At 37.3% G+C, this 27,761-nt stretch overlaps 2 protein-coding genes across 5 annotated transcripts in view; one reads left to right on the forward strand and one right to left on the reverse strand.

Annotated features, from left to right (window-relative positions):
- Nucleotides 1–13,776, reverse strand: part of LOC128685366 (protein LSM12 homolog B) — a 41,235-nt gene extending 27,459 nt beyond the window's left edge. The window contains exons 1-3 of the mRNA XM_053771861.2: nucleotides 13,616–13,776; nucleotides 8,915–9,051; nucleotides 1,977–2,086 (exon numbers count right to left, since the gene is read on the reverse strand). Of these exons, the coding sequence (XP_053627836.1) occupies nucleotides 1,977–2,086; nucleotides 8,915–9,051; nucleotides 13,616–13,736 (368 nt within the window). The 5' untranslated portion in view covers nucleotides 13,737–13,776. The remainder of the gene's footprint in view (nucleotides 1–1,976; nucleotides 2,087–8,914; nucleotides 9,052–13,615) is intronic.
- Nucleotides 13,777–13,860: 84 nt separating this feature from the next.
- LOC128685363 (uncharacterized) overlaps nucleotides 13,861–27,761 on the forward strand; it is a 109,322-nt gene continuing 95,421 nt past the window's right edge. For 3 of the 4 annotated variants that reach the window (XM_053771856.2, XM_053771858.2, XM_070082784.1), the window contains exons 1-3: nucleotides 13,861–13,987; nucleotides 19,764–19,878; nucleotides 24,767–24,884. In XM_053771856.2, coding sequence (XP_053627831.1) covers nucleotides 19,771–19,878; nucleotides 24,767–24,884 — 226 coding nt within the window. In that variant the 5' untranslated portion in view covers nucleotides 13,861–13,987; nucleotides 19,764–19,770. The remainder of the gene's footprint in view (nucleotides 13,988–19,763; nucleotides 19,879–24,766; nucleotides 24,885–27,761) is intronic. The other variant, XM_053771857.2, reaches the window with a different exon arrangement.

Below are 27,761 nucleotides of genomic sequence, written 5' to 3' on the forward strand. Positions count from 1 at the left end.
AATTAAACAGATATCGATTTAACAGAATGACAAAATAACCACAAATCACTGCTACAACAAAATTATTATTCTTATTATTATATTCAAGGAAAACATTAAACCCAAAAGAAAATTATTAATGGCTACAGAACTAAATGCAGAACAATTTATTCAACACATTGTTACATTGGTCATTTTCTCTCAACATTCACTGGCCCAAATGTGCAGTGCCTTGACTTCCCATGGCTGAGATGTAGGGCATACATCTGATGTTATTATGTAATTACTGTATAATGTTCCACTTGGTGGGTAGTGTCTAGAAAGAAGCAACCAGGAAGAAACTCATTTTTTATTTATTAGCAAGAACTTATATCAATTATCTGAGCTTTTCAGGAGACAGTTTGGGGCTATCTTTAACTACTTTATATACTTTCCCATACATTATTTGAAAATGATTCTTGCTACTGGATTCAAGGTACCAAGTAAATTATTGATGCTAATCTGAAATTCCCAGATAAGAACTACTACTATAATTGTAACTGCTTTTGCATTCAACAAAATTCTTTTCTTAAAAATTAAGTGATAAAGCAATGATGCACAGTATTCAAAATCAAGATTAAGAATTCTGGATTTAAACAAAAATTGCTACTCAAGGAATTACACATACGTACAAGTAAATATCTACTGAAGTACTGAATCTAGGTAATTACAGATGGTCCAAAATCTGATTACAATTATTCACTGGTCAACATTAAACCTCTAAAATATTCACATCACCTGGGAATTGAGAAGTAATTTAGTTTGATTGGAGGAAAGGAAGGCTAACTCTATTCCTCAAATCAAACGCCCTTCACCAGCATCATGCACCCCCCTCATCCCCTACTTCAAAGGGTCAAAAAATTCCTTCAGAGTGGTTTAACCATATCCCAGAACAAAGAACCAACATCAGAAGAGCTCAAACTGATTATATAAACATAGAAAAGTATCCACTGATTACCTAATCAAAGTTTTGAAGACTGAGAAGATTATTTTAAAGTCATTCAATACACGAATTATGCCAGCAAGTCTTTTTAAGCACATGGATATGGCTCTCAGAAGGAAAAATAAAAGAAATAACTTAATGAAATGGATAAGAAAAATGAAGGGTACAAATGATCCATAGGTTTTTTTTTTTTAAGGAAAATAAAACATTCCTAAGTACATTCATCTTAAACAAATATAACTGTCTACTGACATCAAAAGCAAGACAACATATGTGGAATTTTCTGTAACACTTGAACATCAAACATTTTCATATCTTTAAGAACAAATGACAAAACATATCTTGATGAGTTTTACACAGCAGTTTGTTACTTAAAAAGTAAAGCACTTGATAGCTATTTTCACTATAAAAACATAAGATGGGCAAGCAAATAAGCAAGTGAATTATTTTTAATTACAGTATATTATTTATGTCTTATTTCTTTCATGAACTCCTATTGGAGAAAGTAAGCCATGATGAAGAAGCTTCTAAACAATTTCACAATGATATTTCTTTAGTGTTTTACAATACTCTTATACTTTCTAAAGACTTTCCTTGAAAACTTGCTGGCAAAAAGTAATAATTTTTAAGATCAGTCCTTTTTTGATTGTGATCCTAATACATTTACACTGCATTTATCTTGTGACTTTAGCCAAATCTGTCACTTTTTGTGCAAATAAGGAAACTGCATTTTTCCTTGCAAAATTGTTCATTATGATCCAAACGCCTTCTTCATTTGCAGTGTTCTTTTCCGCATTGTCTCTTCCAATGTACATCATTTTTCTAACGACTAAGACCTCAAAGTGTGGAAGTTTTAGCCAGCAGAAGTACTAATTGGCATACACAGCTCCAGCTGAACTCCAAACACTTAAGAATTATGAAGATAAAATATAGTTTAACATAATTAATACTCATAACTTGCCAGAAGGGGACAGTATTCCAGGGAAGGAAGTGTGTTAACAACAGAATATCTTACGTTTTACAAATGGTTAGGAACAGCTTTTGACCATCAGGAGAGACCCCAGACTGCATTGCCTGGATTAATCGTTGTTTTTCTTCTATGCTTCTCTTTGCACGACTATTAAGCTGTTGAGAAAAAAGTGCACATTAAAGATGCTACTGTAATTTACAGTGCAGTACTCACCCCTACATATTGTAATGGAGAGTATGCTATGAATTTCAAACTATTATATTTATATTTACTATTGTGCTAACTAAATTTCATTATTTTAGAAGTAAACTGTAATACATAATAATAAAGCACATATTTTAATACAACAATTCATAACCTTATATGTCTACAATACAGTAAAATCTCTCACTACACTATATAGTTTGATTTCGTAGATGAATGGTTCAGAGAACCGACATGACTGAAGTACACTTTTTTTACAAAGAACTTAAAAAAAAACCTTGACAGTACAATTCACAAGTGTGAAAGCATCAAATTACGTGCAAAACCTGAGTACAGCCTCTCCTCACTTAGCAAAGTACTCGTTTACTGACGCCTCGGACTTACAACGGGCTCTCTGTCCAGTATTCATATCTAAATCATGTATATTAGAGCTGATTTCCTCTATTCTATTTATTTCAATATACAGTACACTACTGTATATTAAAAATATACCAGAAATTTTATAAATGGTAGAAAGGTGACATTAAAACGATATCAGAGATGGTTGACACAAACTCACTACATTATATGTAGTATGCTCCTCACTTAGCAACGAATTTGTTAAATGACGTGGTCTTAGGAACAGAACTTCGTCATTAAGTGAGAAAAGGTTGTACTACATGCCATAAAATTTTTCCTGAGCCTAAGTGGGCCCAATTGTTGAGTGTTTTGGTCCAAGAGAATCTATCATTGGTACAATTTAAGACGTGGAAAGAATATGATAGTAGTGCATATTGAGACCTTGAGAAAAAAAATGCCATGGAGGTCAATACTGCAGAGTAAACAAGTAAGAGATGCATTTATAGAACACCTGAACATTCCAGAACCATCAACTACTGACAACTCTGCTTTTACATCAACACAAGAACCACAGGCATCCACATCAGCCTCGTAGAATGGCATCAACCTTCTCCACACCATTCCATGTCAACAAGCAACAATAACCAGACTGAGGCAAAATAAACTGTAGTAATTTTATCCTAGAAGAATATTAAAAAAAAATGTTTGGCAAATTTAAAAGTCTCTAGACAGTAACATTATTTTTCTCCAAATGATCCTCACTTCTCATACTGCTAATTTCCATAAAGCAGTGATTTACAGGAACATATGCCCTGCTTTACGAGAGGGTTTACTGCATGTCTGTACAGTAGACCATTATATTACATAGATTTATTTGCAATGTTTTGGTTATTACACCACTGAAAAATTGCGGAATAATTTTATACAACACTTCATAAAATCAATTTAACACGGTTTTGTTTGCGGTGTGGGAAAAAATTTCTCCAGTTCAGGCTGCCGCCTGGCTGTGGGTCAAACCAATGCGTTAGCAGGGGAGACCTACCAGCATCCCCTGACACCCCCGACACCCCCATCCCAGGCTTCGTGAATACGTGTCTAGTACGATTCTCTCCTAGGAGCTAGCTGCATTCGTGAATTGTGTTTTGATCTTTTAATTGCCATATCTTGTATCTGCCAAGCAATCAGGGCACCCAATAGGCACACAAGTGATGCTGAAAGTGGCAATAGAAGGTTTAAGTATTTAAGTCTTGGAGTTAAAAAGAAAATAGATATTAGACAAGAGAGTGCCTATAACCTTAATGAAGCGTCAGTTTATACAATTAAAAAGAATGAGGTAAATATATGAGTTTGTGTAATGATTAACCCAGGATGTCATCTCACTGACTGACTTAGAATGACTTGACTGACTTACTGACTGACTGGCATGACTGTCTTATTGACCTGACTGACTGTCTTACTGACTGACTGACTGACTGACTGTCTTACTGACTGACTGACTGTCTTACTGACTGACTGACTGTCTTACTGACTGACTGACTGTCTTACTGACTGACTGTCTTACTGACTGACTGTCTTACTGACTGACTGACTGTCTTACTGACTGACTGACTGACTGTCTTACTGACTGACTGACTGACTGTCTTACTGACTTACAGACTGTCTTACTGACTGACTGACTGTCTTACTGACTGACTGACTGTCTTACTGACTGACTGACTGTCTTACTGACTGACTGACTGTCTTACTGACTGACTGACTGTCTTACTGACTGACTGACTGACTTACAGACTGTCTTACTGACTTACAGACTGTCTTACTGACTTACAGACTGTCTTACTGACTTACAGACTGTCTTACTGACTGACTGACTGTCTTACTGACTGACTGACTGTCTTACTGACTGACTGACTGTCTTACTGACTGACTGACTGTCTTACTGACTGACTGTCTTACTGACTGACTGACTGACTTAAAGTTAGACTTTTTCACTGAAGAGAAACCTGACAAATCTAGAAGCAGTGCTCTGAAACAGTGTCTAGAGCAGCTGATGCCTTACCATCACCTGTTAATGTACTGCAGGGTAAAATAACCCAGAAATCCATTACAGAATTTATGCACACTCCAGTATAACCATTGACTTTAGTACCAGAACCTCTACCATCTACCTCAGCCCAGTAGGGCCCACAGTATAACTTTCCACAATCATTGACAAACACCAGCACCCACAATTTAAGGTAAGAAATACTATTATTTCTGTTGCATTTGTAATCATAAGCAGTAAAAGCAACATAATACATCATTACAATGAACAACAATTAGAGATTCACTTTTATTTTTGTAAGATCTGGAGGTCTAATAAAAAGTTGTTAGGCTTTCATGGGGCTCCCAGAAACATAACCCTATTTTTCCAACAAGTTCTTCAGTTTATCTAACACACATTTACCTAACACAGTGTTTTCAGGAACGTAACTACCATGTAATAAGTAAGTTTATTCAGGTATACACAAATACAGTTACATAGAATTATCATACATAGCAGCATATGTGTAGAGAACCTAGGATAACCCAAAAAAGTCAGACAGAGTGATTTATTTCCATTGGGGTCCTTTTACCTTTTTTTTTTTTTTTTTTTTTTTTTTCAACAAGTCGGCCGTCTCCCACCGAGGCAGGGTGACCCAAAAAAAAGAAAGAAAATCCCCAAAAAGAAAATACTTTCATCATCATTCAACACTTTCACCACACTCGCACATTATCACTGTTTTTGCAGAGGTGCTCAGAATACAACAGTTTAGAAGCATACACATATAAAGATACACAACATATCCCTCCAAACTGCCAATATCCCAAACCCCTCCTTTAAAGTGCAGGCATTGTACTTCCCATTTCCAGGACTCAAGTCCGACTATATGAAAATAACCGGTTTCCCTGAATCCCTTCACTAAATATTACCCTGCTCACACTCCAACAGATCGTCAGGTCCCAAGTACCATTCGTCTCCATTCACTCCTATCTAACACGCTCACGCACGCTTGCTGGAAGTCCAAGCCCCTTACCCACAAAACCTCCTTTACCCCCTCTCTCCAACCCTTTCGAGGACGACCCCTACCCCGCCTTCCTTCCCCTATAGATTTATAAGCTTTCCATGTCATTCTACTTTGATCCATTCTCTCTAAATGACCAAACCACCTCAACAACCCCTCTTCTGCCCTCTGACTAATACTTTTATTAACTCCACACCTTCTCCTAATTTCCACACTCCGAATTTTCTGCATAATATTTACACCACACATTGCCCTTAAACAGGACATCTCCACTGCCTCCAAACGTCTCCTCGCTGCTGCATTTACCACCCAAGCTTCACACCCATATAAGAGTGTTGGTACTACTATACTTTCATACATTCCCTTCTTTGCCTCCATAGATAACGTTTTTTGACTCCACATATACCTCAACGCACCACTCACCTTTTTTCCCTCATCAATTCTATGATTAACCTCATCCTTCATAAATCCATCCACCGACACGTCAACTCCCAAGTATCTGAAAACATTCACTTCTTCCATACTCCTCCTCCCCAATTTGATATCCAATTTTTCTTTATCTAAATCATTTGACACCCTCATCACCTTACTCTTTTCTATGTTCACTTTCAACTTTCTACCTTTACACACATTCCCAAATTCATCCACTAACCTTTGCAATTTTTCTTTAGAATCTCCCATAAGCACAGTATCATCAGCAAAAAGTAACTGTGTCAATTCCCATTTTGAATTTGATTCCCCATAATTTAATCCCACCCCTCTCCCAAACACCCTAGCATTTACTTCCTTTACAACCCCATCTATAAATATATTAAACAACCATGGTGACATTACACATCCCTGTCTAAGACCTACTTTTACCGGGAAGTAGTCTCCCTCTCTTCTACACACCCTAACCTGAGCCTCACTATCCTCATAAAAACTCTTTACAGCATTTAATAACTTACCACCTATTCCATATACTTGCAACATCTGCCACATTGCTCCTCTATCCACTCTATCATATGCCTTTTCTAAATCCATAAATGCAATAAAAACTTCCCTATCTTTATCTAAATACTGTTCACATATATGCTTCAATGTAAACACCTGATCTACACATCCCCTACCCACTCTAAAACCTCCTTGCTCATCCGCAATCCTACATTCTGTCTTACCTCTAATTCTTTCAATTATAACCCTACCGTACACTTTTCCTGGTATACTCAGTAAGCTTATTCCTCTATAATTTTCACAGTCTCTTTTGTCCCCTTTCCCTTTATATAAAGGGACTATACATGCTCTCTGCCAATCCCTAGGTACCTTCCCCTCTTTCATACATTTATTAAACAAAAGTACCAACCACTCCAACACTATATCCCCCCCTGCTTTTAACATTTCTGTCATGATCCCATCAGTTCCAGCTGCTTTACCCCCTTTCATTTTACGTAATGCCTCACGTACCTCCCCCACACTTACATTCTGCTCTTCTTCACTCCTAAAAGATGGTATACCTCCCTGACCAGTGCATGAAATTACTGCCTCTGTTTCTTCCTTAACATTTAAAAGTTCCTCAAAATATTCTCGCCATCTACCCAATACCTCCATCTCCCCATCTACTAACTCCCCTACTCTGTTTTTAACTGACAAATCCATATTTTCCCTAGGCTTTCTTAACTTGTTTAACTCACTCCAAAATTTTTTCTTATTTTCATTAAAATTTCTTGACAGTGCCTCTCCCACTCTATCATCTGCTCTCCTTTTGCACTCTCTCACCACTCTCTTTACCTTTCTTTTACTCTCCATATACTCTGCTCTTCTTATAACACTTCTGCTTTGTAAAAACCTCTCATAAGCTACCTTTTTCTCTTTTATCACACCCTTTACTTCATCATTCCACCAATCACTCCTCTTTCCTCCTGCCCCCACCCTCCTATAACCACAAACTTCTGCCCCACATTCTAATACTGCATTTTTAAAACTATTCCAACCCTCTTCAACCCCCCCCACTACTCATCTTTGCACTAGCCCACCTTTCTGCCAATAGTCGCTTATATCTCACCCGAACTTCCTCCTCCCTTAGTTTATACACTTTCACCTCCCTCTTACTTGTTGTTGCCACCTTCCTCTTTTCCCATCTACCTCTTACTCTAACTGTAGCTACAACTAAATAATGATCCGATATATCAGTTGCCCCTCTATAAACATGTACATCCTGGAGCCTACCCATCAACCTTTTATCCACCAATACATAATCTAACAAACTACTTTCATTACGTGCTACATCATACCTTGTATATTTATTTATCCTCTTTTTCATAAAATATGTATTACTTATTACCAAATTTCTTTCTACACATAGCTCAATTAAAGGCTCCCCATTTACATTTACCCCTGGCACCCCAAATTTACCTACTACTCCTTCCATAACATTTTTACCCACTTTAGCATTGAAATCCCCAACCACCATTACTCTCACACTTGATTCAAAACTCCCCACGCATTCACTCAACATTTCCCAAAATCTCTCTCTCTCCTCTACACTTCTCTCTTCTCCAGGTGCATACACGCTTATTATAACCCACTTTTCACATCCAATCTTTATTTTACTCCACATAATCCTTGAATTAATACATTTATAGTCCCTCTTTTCCTGCCATAGCTTATCCTTCAACATTATTGCTACTCCTTCTTTAGCTCTAACTCTATTTGAAACCCCTGACCTAATCCCATTTATTCCTCTCCACTGAAACTCTCCCACCCCCTTCAGCTTTGTTTCACTTAAAGCCAGGACATCCAGCTTCTTCTCATTCATAACATCCACAATCATCTCTTTTTTATCATCTGCACAACATCCACGCACATTCAGACTTCCCACTTTGACAATTTTCTTCTTCTTATTCTTCTTATTATTATAATATAAAGGTTATAATATTTTCTTATTATTCTACAATGAAGATAACATCTTATTATCATACTAAAAAGACTATCTACAATATGAGGGTCATTACTAGGAATAAGGTAAAATTTACACGTTTGTTAGCTAAAAAAATAGAAAATCATTCCCCTCCCTTTCTGTAGCTACATTCATCAGACACCTTTTGGCACTCTTCTTGAACTGGTTCATGCTATGACTGGCTTTGACATGTGCGGGTAGTCTGTTCCATTCCTTTATTGCTGTACAATAAAAGGTGTTTGAAGCCTGGCCAATGACTGTGGGTACAAAGTTGTGCTCCCTCCCCCTAGTACTATACTATATAATGGTGTACTGTATACAATTTTTAATAACACCTTTCTTTTTAAAAAATATAACAAATAAATATATTGTAGGGGTATGTTCTCTCATGGCTAATCTAACAGCCTAATCAAGCTTCCTCTAGAAACTCATTCATTTACTATCTATAATGTGAAAATGCAAACCTTAGCAAGATTTAAAGATGGCAGGGAGGGTAAAGGGGATCCAGCCGCTTCCCTCAACACTGTAACGTGTGAAACATAGCTAAGATTCACCATGCGAATGTCACATAAAGATGCACGTCCACTGCTTGCTGCTGCTTCTGAAGTGATGTGTTAAGGAAGTACATACACAGTAGTTATTTACCAAGAACCCTTCAAGAACACTACAAGCAGACTGCATATGCTACAATAAAATTAGTGTAATTAGTAGAGAGCATGGAAATAGGAATCTACACTTACGCAATTGCCATATTTAGTGTCAATGAAATGTATTAAGTGTATTACATTACTATCATATTTTTATACAGAGGGGTACCTATACACTCATAGCAACTGAAGAATAGGAGGTAATTAGGTTTGATCCAGGGAAAACGAGGATAGGTCTAATTCTCTGAATTAAGAGCTCTTCACTGGCCCCATAAGGGGCCAAATGCTTTTTTTTTTTTTTTAAGTTGCCATTACTGTTACCTTTACTGTGATTTTTTTTTTCATATTTGGATCCTGAGGTGATCAGTAAGGTGTATTAGGCAAGGTATGTTATCCGATTAGCTACCAAAGGAATGCCAATGATCTTACTGCTGTAACCAAATTACTGTAATAATGTTGGTACAATTACTAACAATATGTTAGGTAAAAGGACACAAATACAACTAATGCGACATTTTATTGTGGCAACATTTCATTCTCCAGGTGCTTTGTGAAGCCATTAGAAACAGTACAGGAACACATAGGAGTACATATAGGTACAGAGTGAGGTGCAAAGCATAATACAGTGGAACCTCAAAAATCGAACGTATCACATATCGAACGTTTCGAAAATAAGACCATTTTTTCAGACAAACTGTGTCCCTATTATCGAACGTGCCCCTATTTTCGGACCGCCGGGTACGGAACCTGTCCGCTGGCCCACTCTGTCCACGTCCCTGCAGGCGCCGTGAGCAGTCTAGCTTTGTTTATGCTTGAGTGAACACTAACCTGCGATCTCATTCACACATTTTACGATTATTTAATTGTGTTTAGTGCTTGTGGGGGTGTGAAATATGCTGCCATGGGCTCAAAGAAACTTGCTAGCAGTACCCCTGTGGTAAAGAAAGTGAGAAACACCATAGATGTGAAGAAGGAAATAATACAGAAGTATTAGATTGGAGTGAGACTTGTTGAGCTTGCCAGGATGTACAGAGGACTGTGGACAGTTATTTTGTGGGACAGAAACAGACGACTGTGGAGTTATTTTGTGAGACAGAAACAGACAACTGTGGAGTTATTTTGTGAGACAAACAGACGATTGTGGACAGTTATTTTGAGACAGAAACAGACGACTGTGGACAGTTATTTTGTGAGACAGAAACAGACGAATGTGGAGTTTTTTGTGAGAAACAGACGATTGTGGACAGTTATTTTGTGAGACAGAAACAGAGAACTGTAGACAGTTATTTTGCGAGACTGGGGTCCAATGACTCTCAAGCTGGTCCTAGTGGCATTAAAATACAGAGAAGGGAAGCAACCCCAGAGAGGGCTTTGATACCGGAAGTCCTCATGGAGGGGGATTCTCCTTCCAAACAATAACCCCAACTCCCTCTCTCCTCCTCCCTATCTTCCAAATGCCATCACCAATCTTCAATAAAGGTAAGTAAAATTGTTATTTTATATTACTATACATAATTAAAGACTATAGCATTTGTTGTGTGTATGTAAAACTGTAATTAATCTCTATAAAATGTATTTTTTTTTTTGAAAATATTTTTGGGTTTCTGGAACGGATTAATTGTATTTCCATTATTTCTTATGGGAGCTAGCTCCTGGAATGGATTAAGTTCGAAATTTGAGGTTCCACTGTACAATCATTGTAGTAGTGGTAGTTGTAATACCTACGGTGGTAGTAGTAGTGGTAACATTAACCCCTTGACTGTCGCAACCCCAAATCCTGAGGAGTCTCCTGGTATCGCAAAATTTCAAAAAAAAAAATCTTATGAAATGATAGAGAATCTTTTTCCAATTGTAATGACACCAAAAGAATGAAATCTGATGGAAAACTGATGGAATTACACAAAATGAAGTTAGCAACCTCGGCGATATTTACGAATCGGCAAGTTTGCCCACTTTGAGCCCTATTTTCGGCTAATTCCATTGTTTCAGTTGACCAAATTCATAGCTATTTCTTTAGAACTCCATTTTTTCTATCGATTGAGTACAAGAAACTGCCCATTTACCGATTTCAACTACCCAAAAACGTGGTCAGAAATTTGCAATTTGGCCAATTTCACAAAAATTAAAACATATGACAATTTCAAAATGGGGTCCAGCATGAACAATGCAGACATTCCTGGCTCTAAAATAACATTTTCTTTGTTCATCAGTCACGTCTCCCAGCCCCTCTGATATTACTCTTGCTTTCTATTTTGAATTTTTATTCAAACAAAAAATAGAAGATTTACTGTTATGCAGACTATTGCAATATTGTAATAATTGTATAAATAATGTCAACCCATTCATGACTGCATATTAGAATGGCTAATTGGACATTTATTGGAAAATGACATCATTTGTTTACTTTTGAACATCGGCAAAAATTAAACATTTCCCATACTTTGAGCTCCATTTCAAGGTTCTTTTCATAGTAAAACCAATAAAAATCACCTCTCTTTCTATAATATGTTTTCCATTCTATCAAATGAGACCAAGAAAATGAGAATACAACCATAAATACTATACGAAAATAGACCACAAAGTTGACATTTTAATTAAAAAAAAACGGAGTTTTTTTTCTCATTATGCACTACGTGCCGCAGGATTTCTTTGTGGTGCACACTGACCACACAGACCCATTCTCTCACATGTGGGCCTACCAGCTTTCTCCTGCTTGATTTGAAGCAGCTAGAATTTATGAGTATATATATGTCAAAAACGGTGGCTCGTAAGACGTACAAATACAACCAAAATAGTCAGAGGGTTAATGCATATAGAAACGATAACTTGAGCAATGCATGCATTCAACACCGGAATTCCGCCAACCACCCAATGAAATTCAACGATGCCCGCCTAGTGATTAAAGAACCCAATTTCCATAGGAATAAAAGCCTCTATGAAGTATTAGCAAGAATTCTCCTCAAAGCAATAAACCCTGCCATCACAAAGCTGCTACCACTACCACCACAAGTGTTACAACTACTACTACTATGTTTACATTATGCTCTGTACCTCACTCTGTACCTATTTATACCCCTCTATGTCCCTGTACTGTTTGTAACAGCTTGACAAAGTTCCTGGAGAGCAAAGCGTTGCCATAATAAAATGTCAAAATATTGCAGTTGCAGTTGTCTAATCAATCAGGCAAATTCTCCGATATTTTTCTGCTTGCAAAGGGTACTCCCATACATAAATTTAGTAAAACTATCAGCAACCACTACCCTAACAAGTAACAATGATGTGGTTTATACAGTGGACTGCATGCAGCCAGAAGTAACAGTCTGGTTTATTAGGCCTTGATCCACCTGGAGGACTGGTCCAAGACTGGTTCACATGGATGCTGACCCCTCAAAATATTCTTTTATTAACCTACCTAAATCTAAATAATGTTGTTGGATAACTCTTGGTTATATTTTAATGAGGCTACAGACTCTGCTACCTCGATAACTTTAGGACATGAATGATTTGAAAAGTTGGCAATTTTATCGGATGCCAATTGAGAAATTATCATATTAAAAAAATAAGCTAAATCCAAGACTTTCCTTGGATTATTAACCTGGGCTACTCCAAGTAAGCCAAGTACTGCTGACATTCTTTAGACATTAGGTCCATTCTAAAATGTGATCCACAGCAGTTGACTAACACCTAGGTATCTATTTAATGCTAATAAGCAAGAAGTCGTACATCTTTACTCGAACATGTATTCCCCTTTCTAATATTCCAAGATGTATATTGGCAGGGCTATAATTACCGATGACCCCTTTTGGATTTAACGCTTAACTTTATTATAATTACCAAAACCAAATTTATTATGCTTTTGAATAGGAGCTAAATTCTGGCCAAATTAGCTTATCTACCATGGTGATTATAATTAGACAGGCATTATTATATAAATTACATAAGATGTACAGTAAAACACACACACACCACCTTTAGAATTTGCAAACACTTGGTACCAGGAGAATATTTCAAACTGAACTTATAACAAACCATATATTAACTTCTGCAGGTACAATTACTTTGATGAGTTAGTTGTGGTATAATTACCAAGTAATCAAATATGATAAATTTGCCAGGAAAAAGTTCATTGTTATAATAATAACTTTGACAATTATGAACTCTCAAACTATCTTTAAGTTAAAATGTCTTAAGACAATGTAGGAGTTAAGAATTATGTTAATATGGGGAAAGACAACATATTTGCAACTGCAAGACATGATTAGTGCCGTTGCAACAATCTGGTAGGTTAACCTTCCTACCATCAGTCACGGCTGCCAATTAGGGCTAAACAGAATCCTGTAATTTCTTTAGACACACCAATAAATACTGCGCACTTTTTTTTGGCTCCACATACCAATTTTTCAAAACACCATGGAAAAAAAAACAAAGTAAGTCCTGAAATTTTATGACCTTCCCTTCTCTCCCTGGGCAGTGTATGGCCGCCAGTGCCTAACTATTGCTGCTGCTGACAAAGGATACTCAGAGTAAGAAGTTTCACATGCGGGTCGAAGGCTACCACCTCTCCCTGCAGCTCCTCGTTAAAGCACGTTTTGCAACTAACTGTGCTGCCGATATTGAAACACTCATTGGATTCAGCCATCTTGCTCCTCTGAGTGATTTTCCCCGAGTGTTTATTTCAGAGTTTATAGCGAGGAAGAAAAGAGGATCTGGAGGACCTGTGAGAGGAGGATCAGAAGTGGTGTTAGAGGTGTTGATCCTCTAACTGGTAGGATCCCTCACACAGCTGGTACAATGTAAACACTGCACCGTGTCTCGCATGGACTCTCATCCTACACTCTCAAACACTCGGTTTTCTTCCTTCTCTTCTTCACTCCACGTTATACAGTTAAGGTAAATCCAGTGTGTACATAGAATTATAACTTCAAGGTGGACAGTTACAAAGGATGGCTCTGGCCACCCACTACCATTATTCGAATTTAATGATAAATTAGACACGTGCAACTCTTGGGTATCTTTATTGAGGAAACGTTTCGCCACACAGTGGCTTCATCAGTCCATACGTAGGGGAAACTTGAAGAACAGCAGTCATTCAAATTCAAATTCAAAGTTTATTCTCTATAAGGATTACAATGCTGAGTTTACAGAAATTTGGTTATTGTGTGGTTTACATGTAGTAAAATAATGATTACAGTGTACCACTAGAACGCTTAGCATGGCTAGGCATTTCGGGCAGACTTAGTTTTATTCTTAATTGTAAAATATTACAAATTATGAGGTAAGTTGGTATTATGGCTAAGTGACTAAATACTATTTTGTGAGTTTAGCAATGTGAATGCTTTTGTTTTGGCACAGTAAATAGTTTCAGTATTGGAGTATCACAGGATTCATTATTTTAAGATTGATATTAATATTTCTGTTTATGGTCATAGGTGACACCACCTATGACTGCTGCACCTCTCCTGCCATACGGTTTATAAGCTGCTTCTCCGCTCATATGCCGTATTCTATTCAAGATTGATGGACTGAACACATCGACTCAAGGTTGAGGGACTGATTACCTCATTCTCCTCCTGTTCTTCAAGTTTCTCCTACGTATGGACTGATGAAGCCATTGTGTGGCAAAACGTTTCCTCAATAAAGATATCCAAGAGTTGCACATGTGTCTAATTTATCAACATGTCGGTTCTCTGAACCATTCATCTACAAATTCGAATTTAATGTTTTCTCTACTGTAGGATCAAAACTATCAAGTCCAATTCCTAGTTCAAATATCCAGCCGAAAGACTACCTCATTGGCACCTACCCAAATACTCTATATCTAACTCCAGCTAATTCTACTGAAGTCTCACTCATCATTAAATCACAAAAAAAAAACGAGGCAGGACATCTGGATAACTTGCCACCATTCATATATAAAAAAGTTGATCATGTGCTGTCACCCTTTATTGCAACAATGTTTAATAAATCTGTTGAGTCCTCAACCTTCCCATCTATACTCAAGACAGGAAAGTTTAACCCCTGATCCTCAAAAGAGGTGATCCAACTGACTTGAACAACTAGAGACCCATATCAAACTTCCCCTCAATTTCCAAAATATTCGAGAAAATAATACACAAGCGCCTTTATTCCTACCTTATACCCAACAACATATTTACAACCCTCGATAAAAATGAATATCCTCTGGGGCTCTTGATTGACCTACAAAAAGCATTTGATACAGTCGACTACAATCTCCTGCACCTAAAACTAAATCATTATGACATCAGAGGACATTCCCTTGATTACCTAAAATCTTATCTTAACAACAGACACCAGTATGTATATGTAAATGGAGTCAACTCTGCTATACAGCCTGTAGCTGTAGGAGTGCCCCAGGGTAGTGCCCTAGGCCCACTTCTCTTTCTCATCTGCATCAGTGATCTCCCTAGTGCAACCCTCTCCTTAAACCAGTTCTATTCGCAGATGACACTACTTATGCCTAATCCCATTCGAACCCAGCTGTACTTAGAAACACTGTAAACAATGAGCTGCCAAAAAATATGTACTTGGATGATGACCAACAAACTTACTCTCGACATAGACAAAACTTACTACATGCTATTTGGCAACAGAGCCTTAAATATCCAACTTAATATATCAATAAATGGTTCCCCATATCAAGATACACTAAGGGTAAATTTCTAGGTCTTCTTGACTGTAATCTTGAATTCCATTCCCACATCCAACACATATCCAAGAAAATTTCCAAATCAGTAGGCATCCTTTCCAAGATACAATATTATGTACAACAAACAACACTCCTTACCCTATACCACTCTTTAATATATCCTTACCTCGCCTATGGTATTTGTGCCTGGGGATCAACCACAGCCAATCCCCTTAAACTTTCAATAACCCAGCAAAAAGCTGCTGTGCAGATGATTGCCAGCTCCTGCACTAGACGGCACACCCCACCACTTTTCAAAAGCCTGAACTTGCTAAATATATGAGATATGCACTCATATTATTGTGCCTACCACATATACAAAACATTAAATTCCACTATAAACCCTCCACTTAAACTACTCCTTGACAGTTACAACAGAATGCACAGTCACAATACAAGGCATAAAGCACTTTTCAACATCCCTCATGTCAGTTTCACACTATGCAAAAACTCTATGCACATTAAGGGCCCAAAGATCTGGAACTCACTACCAGAACCGATAAAGGTCCCCCGACTACTTATAAATTTAGGACTTTGCTAAAAATTCATTTTATCTCTCAATACTAATTAATCCAACCAAAACAAATGCTAATTAGTTATATTATGTGACCTCTAGACTTTTAAACTTCTGCCAGCCCATGAAATATTACTGCCTGAACCATTATTTGTAATATTGTTTTACTATGTCCAACTTCAGGATTATTATTCTTAAAAACTCCACCTTGACTACCTTGCATTAGTATTAAGATTAAATAAAATTGTAATACAGTTAACCACTACTATCTTGTCTAGTTTTAAGTAGTTACAACATATTATTATCCGTCTAGTTTTAAGTAGTTTCTGTGTATTAGGATTAGTCTGCCCGAAATGCCCCGGTATGATAGTGACTTTCTCTGTACTTAGCAAACCAAAATTGTAATTACACATTGTAACCTTTACAAAGAAATAAACCTTTATCTTTATCGTTATCATTAGTTTACATTTTACAATATACACACCTTCATACATCAAGAAATACTAAAGTATTTCACTCTCAAAACTACTGTTAGTAAGCATCTTATCTCCCTGACACTCCCACCGTCAGTTAACTACATGAAAACCACCTATTCTCTTGTATCATACACACACAAAAAACAACCTAGACCTTCCTTCGATATCTGTGATTCCCCCACAGTTCACGCTTACACTCGCCCAATTGACTATAAACATTGAAATACGTAATAAGACTATTACCTAATGAATCTAAAACTAGTCATAAGTTTGCCTGTGATACTTCAATATAGGAGCTTCAATAGAAACTATATATCGTGCCAAGACAAAACCATTCACATTGCTAAATTTACGAACTGTAATGCAGTTACTTAGACTTAATATCAACATTCTCCATAAATTGTACCAATATAGAGTATTGAATTAATCTTAGTCTGCCTGAAATGCCTAGTTATGCTAGGTTTGATAGGGGCCCTCTCTGTAATTAGTATTTTATAATATATAAACCACACAATATCCTATAAAATGTAAACCCCGCATTGTAATCTTTATAGAGAATACACTTGATTGAGTGATTGATTTTAGGAAACATTAGTGAAAATAATACAGTGGCACCTTGAGTTTTGGCCATAATCTGTTCCAGAAGCTCAGCCAAACCTCATATTGTTAAAAAGTCAAAGCAATATTTCCTGTAAGAAATAATGTAAATCCAATTAATCTGTTCCAGACACCCAAAAATATTAAAAAAAAAAAAAATTTAACCCTTAAACTGCCCAAACGTAGATCTACATTTACTCGCATAGCGCTCTGACCTTGATTTTCTCCATAAGAAAGCATGTAAAAAAACATAGATCTATGTTAAGAGCGATACACAAGTGAACGTAGATCTACGTTTGGACAGTTTAACCCTTTCAGGGTCCAGAGGCCAAATTTCAAAGTGTGCACCAGGGTCCAAGAATTTAAAAAAAAAAAAAAAAAATTATTTTTTCTTATGAAATGGTAGTGAATCTTTTTCTAAAGGTAATAAAACAAAAACTATGAAATTTGATGGAAAATTGACGAAATTATGCTCTCACGAATTTTGATGTGTCAGCGATACTTACGAATCAGCGATTTTGCCGACTTTGACTCCCATTTTAGGCCAATTACATTATTCCAGTCGACCAAATTCTTAGCTATTTCACTAGTATTACTTCTATTGATTGAGCACAAGAAATCACCAAGTCAACTGTTTCAACTACAAAATAAAGTGATCGGAAATTGGTAATTTGGCCAATTTTACACAAAGTTCAAAATATTCCAATTTCAAAAGAGGGTCCAGAATAAACAATGTAGGTATTCCTGGCATTAAACCAACATTTCCTCTGTTCATTAGTTATATTTTGAGGCTTTACAAATGAATTCCATTTTGATTTTTTATTCACATAATGAATTTTTATTCAAACCAAAAAATAGAAGATTTACTGTTATGCAATATTGTAATAATTGTATAAATATCACCACCACATTTGTGAATGTATATTAGATCCACCAGCTGGCGTGTATTAGACGTGTGAGGTCGTTTGTTTGTTTACTCTTGAACGTCAGGAAAAATTTAACATTTCCTCTACTTAGAGCTCAGTTTCAAGCCATTTTCAGTGCTAAAACCAATCAAAATCATCTCTACTTCTGTAATATGTCTTCCATTCTATCAAGTACAACTTTAAAAATCGCAAATACAACTATAAAAAACATACAAAAATACACTGCAAAGTTGCTGTTTTAATCGAAAATCACGGTCTCAGTTTTTTTCTCTCATTATACACTGTGTGCTGCAGGATTTGTTTTATGTGATGCACACATACCACATAGATGTATTCTCTCATATCTAGGCCCAAATTTACCACTCACAGCTTATCAGAGTGAGCTGAGCTCATGGCATAGATCTGCGGTTTGGACCCTGAACGTAAAGCCATAGATCTATGGCACGGACCCTGAAAGGGTTAAGAGTTAAAGAATAACCATAGTTTTACAAACACAAAACAATTATAAATACAGGTCTGGTATGATGGCCGAAACTCAAGTTACTGTTCGAAACATAAGATAAAATTTAGCCAAAATAAGTGACTGAAACTCAAAACAGCTGAAACTTGGGGTGGCCGAGACTCAAGGTTCCACTGTACACTCATTTTGGTTGTAGAGCATTTATGAGTCAGTCAACATAAAGACCCCAATGGAAATAAGTTACTTTGACTTTTTTTTTTTTAGGGTTATCCTAGTTAATTTACAGGTATGTAACTATATGATAATTGTATGTACAGTGGACCCCCGGATAACGATATTATTTCAATCCAGAAGTCTGTTTGGGTGCCGTTATAGACCGAATTTGTTCCCATAAGAGATATTGTGAATTAGATTAGTCCGTTTCAGACCCCCAAAAATACACCTACAAAAGCACTTACAAAAATACACTTACATAATTGGTCGAGTTGGGAGCTGATCGTTATGCGGGGGTCCACTGTACTTATGTGTACGTGTACCTAAATAAACTTACTATTAAGTTGTAACACGGGCCTGTCTTAGTGTAAACAAATGTAAGGCCTTAACAAGTGTAATAAGTGTAAGGCCTTAACTTTACCTCACACAGGGCAGTAAGGTTAAGGACTGGCACTAGAAATTATTTTCCACATTAATGTGGATTTCTTAAATGGTGTGTTGTAACCAGTCTCTGATTAATGAAGGCCTCCCAAACTTGCTTAGCTATCATGGAGTTAGGTAACCAAACTCTGGTCTATAAAATATAGTCGGAAAATTGGTGGGTAGATACTGAACAACAATTACAACACAGCTGGAAAAGATTGGAAGCGGTTGCCTAATAATGTCAAAGCCAGTAACAGCATTATACAATTCAAGATAAAGCTAATGAATGTCTTATTAATCCATTGAACTCTTTCCCCTCTACAAACATTAACTTATTTTTTTTGTTTACAGATAAAACATGGAAAAAAGTAAAGAGTTTTCATGTGAAGATAGTGACTCCGACAGTTATGATGACTTCTTTCCTTGCCTTGGAAATGAGAGTGGCGTTAATATGGAAGACGTCAAGGTTTTTGTCACTATTTAAAACAGTTTTCATAATACTCTATACCTGACTTAATTTGCATTGTACCACTGTAATGAAAAGTGAAGGACAACATGGACAGAAATTTGAAATGTACTTAACGAGATTTGTATATTGTGGTCTAAATCAGAGGCCCTTTTCAGTAGATCTCTGACTGAGACCAAAATACAGTGGAACCTCTGCATACGAACTTAATCCGTTCTGTGACCTTGTTCGTATGCTGAGTTAATTTTCCTCATTTAAATTAATGGAAAAGCCAATAATCCGTTTTTGCAGAGTTCCTGCTCTCAGAGGCAGGAAAAATACATTCAATATAATGCTAATATCAACTCTACAGTTTATTTATCTATCATAATTGATCTAAAATAGCATAATAAACAATATAGATTGCATTGAAACATGATATATACTGCTCCTGCATTGTTGTGGTATTCGCTGCCATCTAATGATGGCTTTTCAAAGCTGTTTATTATTATAATTATTATTATAGTACATGTACATTATTATTGTATTATTATACGTATTATTTTAATTGTATTATTATACGTATTATTATAATTATATTATTATAAGTATTATTGTATTATACGTATTATTATTATTATACATATTATTATTACATTATTATACGTATTGTTATTATTATATTATACGTATTATTATATTATTATTATTATACATATATTATTATTATTATTATTATTATTATTATTATTATTATACCTATTATTATCACCTCTCACCCTACATTAAGACCACAAATATTTTAAGGTAATTAATGAGTGTACTATATATGCATTTTATTGCTCTAGGGAGCTTAATGTCGTAGTAGGTATACGTGGCCAGGCAGGATGCCATACCTCCCACACGGCTTTCTATAAATAAATACTTTTCACCTCCCACCCTACATTAAGACTACAAATATTTTAAGGCAAGTAATGCGTGTACTGTATATGGATTCTGTCGCTCTAGGGAGCTTAAGCATCGTAATATAGTATGTGTGGGTGGGGTGGCTAGGAGGGTTACCACACCTGACTTCTTTGAGTAAATACTACTCACCTTTTTCCCTATATTAAGACTACAAGTATTTTAAGGTAAATAATGAGTGTACATACTGTGTGTGTATTTTACTTTTTATTGCCTAGTTCTATTGCTAACTTAATACAGTGGACCCTCGACCAGCGATATTAATCCATTCCTGAGAGCTCATCGTTAATCGGAATTATTGTTAGTTGAGTTAATTTTCCCCATAAGAAATAATGGAAATCAAATTAATCCGTGCAAGACACCCAAAAGTATTGAAAAAAAAAATTTTACCACATGAAATATTAATTTTAATACACACAAACTGAAGAAGACATGCACAGTTACATGACACTTACCTTTATTGAAGATCTGGTGATGATTGATGGGATGGGAGGAGGGGAGACTGTGGATTGTGTTAGTGTTTAGAAGGGGAATCCCCTTCCATTAGGACTTGAGGTGGCAAGTCCTTTTTCGGGGTTACTTCCCTTCTTCTTTTAATGCCACTAGGACCCGCTTGAGAGTCACTGGACCTCTGTCGCACAACATATCTGTCCATAGAGGCCTGTACCTCCGGTTTAAAAATGACATTCCTAAAGTGTTTCACAACATTGTCAGTGTCACAATTAAACACTTGTTCAGGTTTCAGTTCTTCACTGTCTATGTACTCCTTGAATTCCTGCACATATTTTTCAGCTGCTTTTTGGTCCAAACTGGCAGCCTCACCATGCCTTATCACACTATGTATGCCACTACGATTCTTAAATCTCTCAAACCAACCTTTGCTGGCCTTAAATTCATTCACATCACCACTAGTTGCTGGCATTTTTCTAATTAAATCCTCATGCAACTTCCTAGCCTTTTCACATATGATCTCTTGAGAGATGCTATCTCCTGCTATCTGTTTTTTGTTTATCCACACCAGTAACAGTCTCTCAACATCTTCTATCACTTGCGATCTCAGTTTCGAAAGCATAGTTGCACCTTTGGCAAGAACAGCTTCCTTGATTGCCGTTTTCTTGGCCACAATAGTAGCGATGGTTGATTGGGGTTTTGTGTACAACCTGGCCAGCTCGGAGACACGCACTCCACTTTCATACTTAGCAATGATCTCTTTCTTCATATCCATAGTAATTCTCACCCTTTTTGCTGTAGGGTTGGCACTAGAAGCTTTCTTGGGGCCCATGGTGACTTATTTTGCAGTTGCAATCACTAAAAAGGCTGTGATAATGTGAAATGTTCTGATTGTATGCTTGAAAGCGACCGCGGTGGCTGGCTGGCTTGTAAACACTGGCCAGAAGTGGACGCGTCTCAGACGGAACGAATAGTGTTGGTCGAGTTTTTTAGCGCTAGTCGAGGCAAAATTTTTGTGTTAAAATGTATCGCTAGTTGGATTTATCGTTAATCGATGCCATCGTTGGTCGAGGGTCCACTGTATATGTTAGTGTAAACTTGCTACCTGGCATTTATATGCATTTATAAATGGAAAAAATGGAGTTCTGCTTTCCGGTGAAGTCTGCTTTCCGGCAGTAGCCTGGAACCTAACCTGCCAAATAAGTGGGGCCCTACTGTATTATTATATTATTATTATACATATTATTATTATTACGACTTAAGAAATCATAATGACACGATTGCAAATAAACCATACCCCCAGCCGGGATTGAACCCGCGGTCATAGAGTCTCAAAACTCCAGCCCGTCGCGTTAGCCACTAGACCAGCTAGCCACAATAAGATTCATCCAACTAGGTATATTTCTACACCATAGGAAAGTTAGCACAGGCACCTCTGTGACCACAAATGCAAGTTTTTACAGACGAATCTCCAGCTAGCGTGGCCGTGACGAACTCTAGCTCAAGTCCCTCCACTGCCGTCAACATGACGGCAGTGAAGGGACTTGAGCTAGAGTTCGTCACGGCCACGCTAGCTGGAGATTCGTCTGTAAAAACTTGCATTTGTGGTCACAGAGGTGCCTGTGCTAACTTTCCTATGGTGTAGAAATATACCTAGTTGGATGAATCTTATTGTGGCTAGCTGGTCTAGTGGCTAACGCGACAGGCTGGAGTTTTGAGACTCTATGACCGCGGGTTCAATCCCGGCTGGGGGTATGGTTTATTATTATTATTATTATTATTATTATTATTATTATTATTATTATTATGGGGAAGCACTTGTGGGGGGGAGGGGATGGAAGGTATTCAGGCTTAATTTAGGGAACTGGAACATAGATCAAATTCCCTAGATCAAGAGCCCCTCACCATGTACATACTGCTACTACTACTAATTTATTATTTTATTTATTCATTTATTTTATTTATTTTATGTCTTTGCAAACAGTACATTGAGATTTTGTATTGACAATAGTGGGTTGCAATGCAAAGAGAGCCTCTATTATTCCTAGGCATTATGAGCCAACTTAACATTATTGGCTTACAGACTACATACTTAACACTAAGGATTATATCATAGTTGTACATAATTATTATAACAATAATAATAATAATACAATGTAATAGTACACCTACTATCCGGCTTACGACCTGCTCGACAAACAACCACTAGACTTAAGACAATGTTTTGTATGCCAAATTTCTGGGAAATAAACAACTGTTTGTGTTGTACACAGTGTTTATCCTAAACCTTGCAGTATAAAATACAGTACTAACAGCATAAAAGTAAAGTAAAAAATGAAATACCAAAATGAAACAATAAAATAAAATCATAACAAAAATGTGATGTTGATATTCAGTAGTAAGGTTCGACTTATGTCCATTTTGACTTACGACCAATTGGTCGGAACCAAGCTCGGTCGTAAGTCAGATGATAGGTGTACTGTAATAATAATAAGAGTAAGGAGAAACTTCAAAAGGCTGCCAGTAGTTAGTGTCACCATCAGCAAAACATTGGTAACCACCACTATTCATCTGTCTAGACTTAAGTAGTCTTTAAGTATTAAGTTAAGTCTGCCCAAAATGCCTCAATTGATAGTGGCTTTCTTTGCTCCAGTCATATTATGATATGTGAACACACATTGTAACCTTTGCAAAAAAATAAATATTTTATTTATATATTTTAGGAACCTCCCTTGAAGGGTAGGTACGCATTCTGAAATTTTTTTCGTATCCAGAAGCAAAATATCGACTGAACGATGGTTCGTATCCTGAAAAGTTCACATGGTGGGGTGTTCGTAAGCTGAGGTTCCACTGTATACTGATATCTCTTACCTGTATTTCATATTTTTATTCATATTTTTTTTTTTTTTTTTTTTTTTTGCTGTGCTTCAGTCATTTTCTATTACATTTTAATCCAAGCTTTCTGTAATGAAATTTAGACATTTAATCTTCAGGGTAGGTGGCATATAGTGCACAAGTAACCTAAGAAACCTCTTGCATCCCTAATGAGTGTTGGAGCCTTTCATCTTGCATTCTTCCTTACATAACTTCCCCTGAAGTTTCTTATTTAGTAAATAAAAAAGCTAAATGAAATTGAAATTTCAAACATAATTCCACAGTAGTGGTGGGTTCAATTTTATTTAGTTATCATTATAAAATTCTGCACTTTTAAAGATTTTACAGTGGTATGAATTTACTGAAATTAAGATGTGCAAGGCAAGATTAAACAAGGTCATCTACAAATAATTCTTCCTAAAAAATTTAATAATAATAAGACCAAAATTTTAAGCTAATTAAAAGCTTGCTAATTCCATTTTGGGGATGGATGAAAATACTTGAGATAATATTTAGATGAACATAAGCAAAGCATTATGGCTGGCATAGTTGTTGCATAACTAATTGCTTTAGTTGTTTTAAACCTGACTAGTATTTATGCCTGGTACTCTTATCTTTATAGTCATCCAGGATGGATATAGAATCCCTAGTGAAGGCTGAGGTTTCTGATCGTCATACTGATGCTTTCCTGGTGAACATTGCAAAGGAATTGAAATTATTTGACGATTCGACGGAAAATGGTATGGTGTTATTGCCTTTTTTTTACTTGTTAGACATGCCTATAGTTAGCACAAGTGTAAGTATATACTGGTCACCGTTGCAGCTATTAACAATAATTGCCAGCTTTTGAAACTGTGGCTATAAATATTTTATACATATATAGTACATGTAATAATACTATCATACATTGCATAATATTGCACTGTAATTTTATTTTTTAGAATGTTTTCTTGATACCACCTTTTTATTGTTATACTGTAAATTGTAATTTAACCCTTAAACGGTCCAAAGAGATCGACGTTCAAATTCGTAGTGCTACAAAAGTAGATCTACTTTTTTTTACATATTTTCAAATATAAAAAAAAAATGTATATAAAAGTTTTTTTGCACGTTTTCAAATGTAAAACAAAAAAGAAGATTACATTTTTTTACATACTTTCAGATGTTGAAAAAAACATATATACAGTGGACCCCCGCATAACGATCACCTCCGAATGCGTCCAATTATGTAAGTGTATTTATGTAAGTGCGTTTGTACGTGTATGTTTGGGGGTCTGAAATGGACTAATCTACTTCACAATATTCCTTATGGGAACAAATTCGGTCAGTACTGGCACCTGAACATACTTCTGGAATGAAAAAATATCGTTAACCGGGGGTCCACTGTACAGTGGACCCCTGTTTAACGATATTTTTTCATTCCAGAAGTATGTTCAGGTGCCAGTACTGACCAAATTTGTTCCCATAAGGAATATTGTGAAGTAGATTAGTCCATTTCAGACCCCCAAACATACACGTACAAACGCACTTACATAAATACACTTACATAATTGGTCGCATTGGGAGGTGATCGTTAAGCGGGGGTCCACTGTATATGTTTGGACCGTTAAGGGTTAATAAGTCACCAGGCCTGGTGACTAAAGCTCCCACTTCACACACATGGACGGCCTGGTTTCTCGAATTCAACCCTGCCAAATGCAAAGTCATGAAGATCGGAGAAGGGCAAAGAAGACCGCAGACAGAGTATAGGCTAGGTGGCCAAAGACTGCAATCCTCGCTCAAGGAGAAAGATCTTGGCGTGACTATAACACCGAACACGTCTCCAGAAGCACACATCAACCAGATAACTGCTGCAGCATATGGGCACCTGGCAAACCTGAGATTAACATTTCGATACCTAAGAAAGGAATCTTTCAAGACACTGTACACCATGTACGTCAGGCCCATGCTGGAGTATGCAGCACCAGTTTGGAACCCGCACTGGGTCAAGCACGTTAAGAAATTAGAGAAAGTGCAAAGGTTTGCGACAAGGTTAGTTCCAGAGCTAAGGGGAATGTCCTATGAAGAAAGGTTGACGGAAATCGGCCTGACGACACTGGAGGAAGGAGGGATAGGGGAGACATGATAATGACATACAAAATACTGCATGGAATAGACAAGGTGGACAGAGACAAGATGTTCCAGAGAGGGGACACAGAAACAAGGGGCCACTCTTGGAAGTTGAAGACTCAGATGAGTCACAGGGATGTTAGGAAACATTTCTTCAGTCATAGAGTGGTCAGGAAGTGGAACAGTCTGGCGAGCGATGTAGTGGAGGCAAGAACCATACATAGCTTTAAGACGAGGTATGATAAAGCTCGTGGAGCAGGGAGTAGCGTTCAGTGAAGAGGCAGGGCCAGGAGCTGAGTCTCGACCCCTGCAACTACAATTAGGTGAGTACACACACACACACACACACACGGAAGGTGTTTGACACAGTTCCACACAAGAGATTAGTGCAAAAACTGGAGGACCAAGCAGGGATAACAGGGAAGGCACTGGTCACAGACCGGGCCGCGGGGGCGTTGACCCCCGGAACTCTCTCCAGGTAAACAATGGATAAGGGAATACTTGTCAGGAAGACAGCAGTGAGTCATGGTACGTGGCGAGGTGTCAGAGTGGGTGCCTGTGACCAGCGGGGTCCTACAGGGGTCAGTCCTAGGACCAGTGCTGCTTCTGGTATTTTTGAATGACATGACGGAAGTACATGTAATAGACTCCAAAGTGTCCCTGTTTGCAGATGACATGAAGTTGATAAGAAGAATTCATTCGAAGGAAGACCAGGCAGAACTACAAAGGGATCTGGACAGGTTGCAGACCTGGTCCAGCAATTGGCTCCTGGAGTTCAACCCCACCAAATGCACAGTCATGAAGATTGGGGAAGGGCAAAGAAGACTGCAGACGAAGTACAGTCTAGGGGGCCAGAGACTACAAGCCTCACTCAAGGAAAAAGATCTTGGGATGAGAATAAAACTAGGCACATCTCCTGAGGCACACATCAATCAAATAACTGCTGCAGCATATGGGCACCTAGCAAACCTCAGAACAGCATTCCGACATCTTAATAAGGAATCATTCAGGACCCTGTACACCGTGTACGTTAGGCCCATATTGGAGTATGCAGCACCAGTTTGGAACCCACACCTAACCAAGCATGTAAAGAAACTAGAGAAAGTGCAAAGGTTTGCAACAAGGCTAGTCCCAGAGCTAAGGGGATTGTCCTACGAAGAAAGGTTAAGGGAAATCGGCCTGACGACACTGGAGGACAGGAGGGTCAAGGGGAGACATGATAACAACATATAAAATACTGCATGGAATAGACAAGGTGGACAAAGACGGGATGTTCCAGAGATGGGACACAGAAACAAGAGGTCACAATTGGAAGTTGAAGACTCAGATGAATCAAAGGGATGTTAGGAAGTATTTCTTCAGTCATAGAGTAGTCAGGCAGTGGAATAGCCTAGAAAGTGATGTAGTGGAGGTGGGAACCATTCATAGTTTTAAGACAAGGTTTGATAAAGCTCATGGAGCAGGGAGAGAGAGCCAGAACCTAGTAGCAATCAGTGAAGAGGCAGGGC

Source organism: Cherax quadricarinatus, chromosome 8 (assembly GCF_038502225.1).
Source record: "Cherax quadricarinatus isolate ZL_2023a chromosome 8, ASM3850222v1, whole genome shotgun sequence".
Classification (NCBI taxonomy): domain Eukaryota; kingdom Metazoa; phylum Arthropoda; class Malacostraca; order Decapoda; family Parastacidae; genus Cherax; species Cherax quadricarinatus.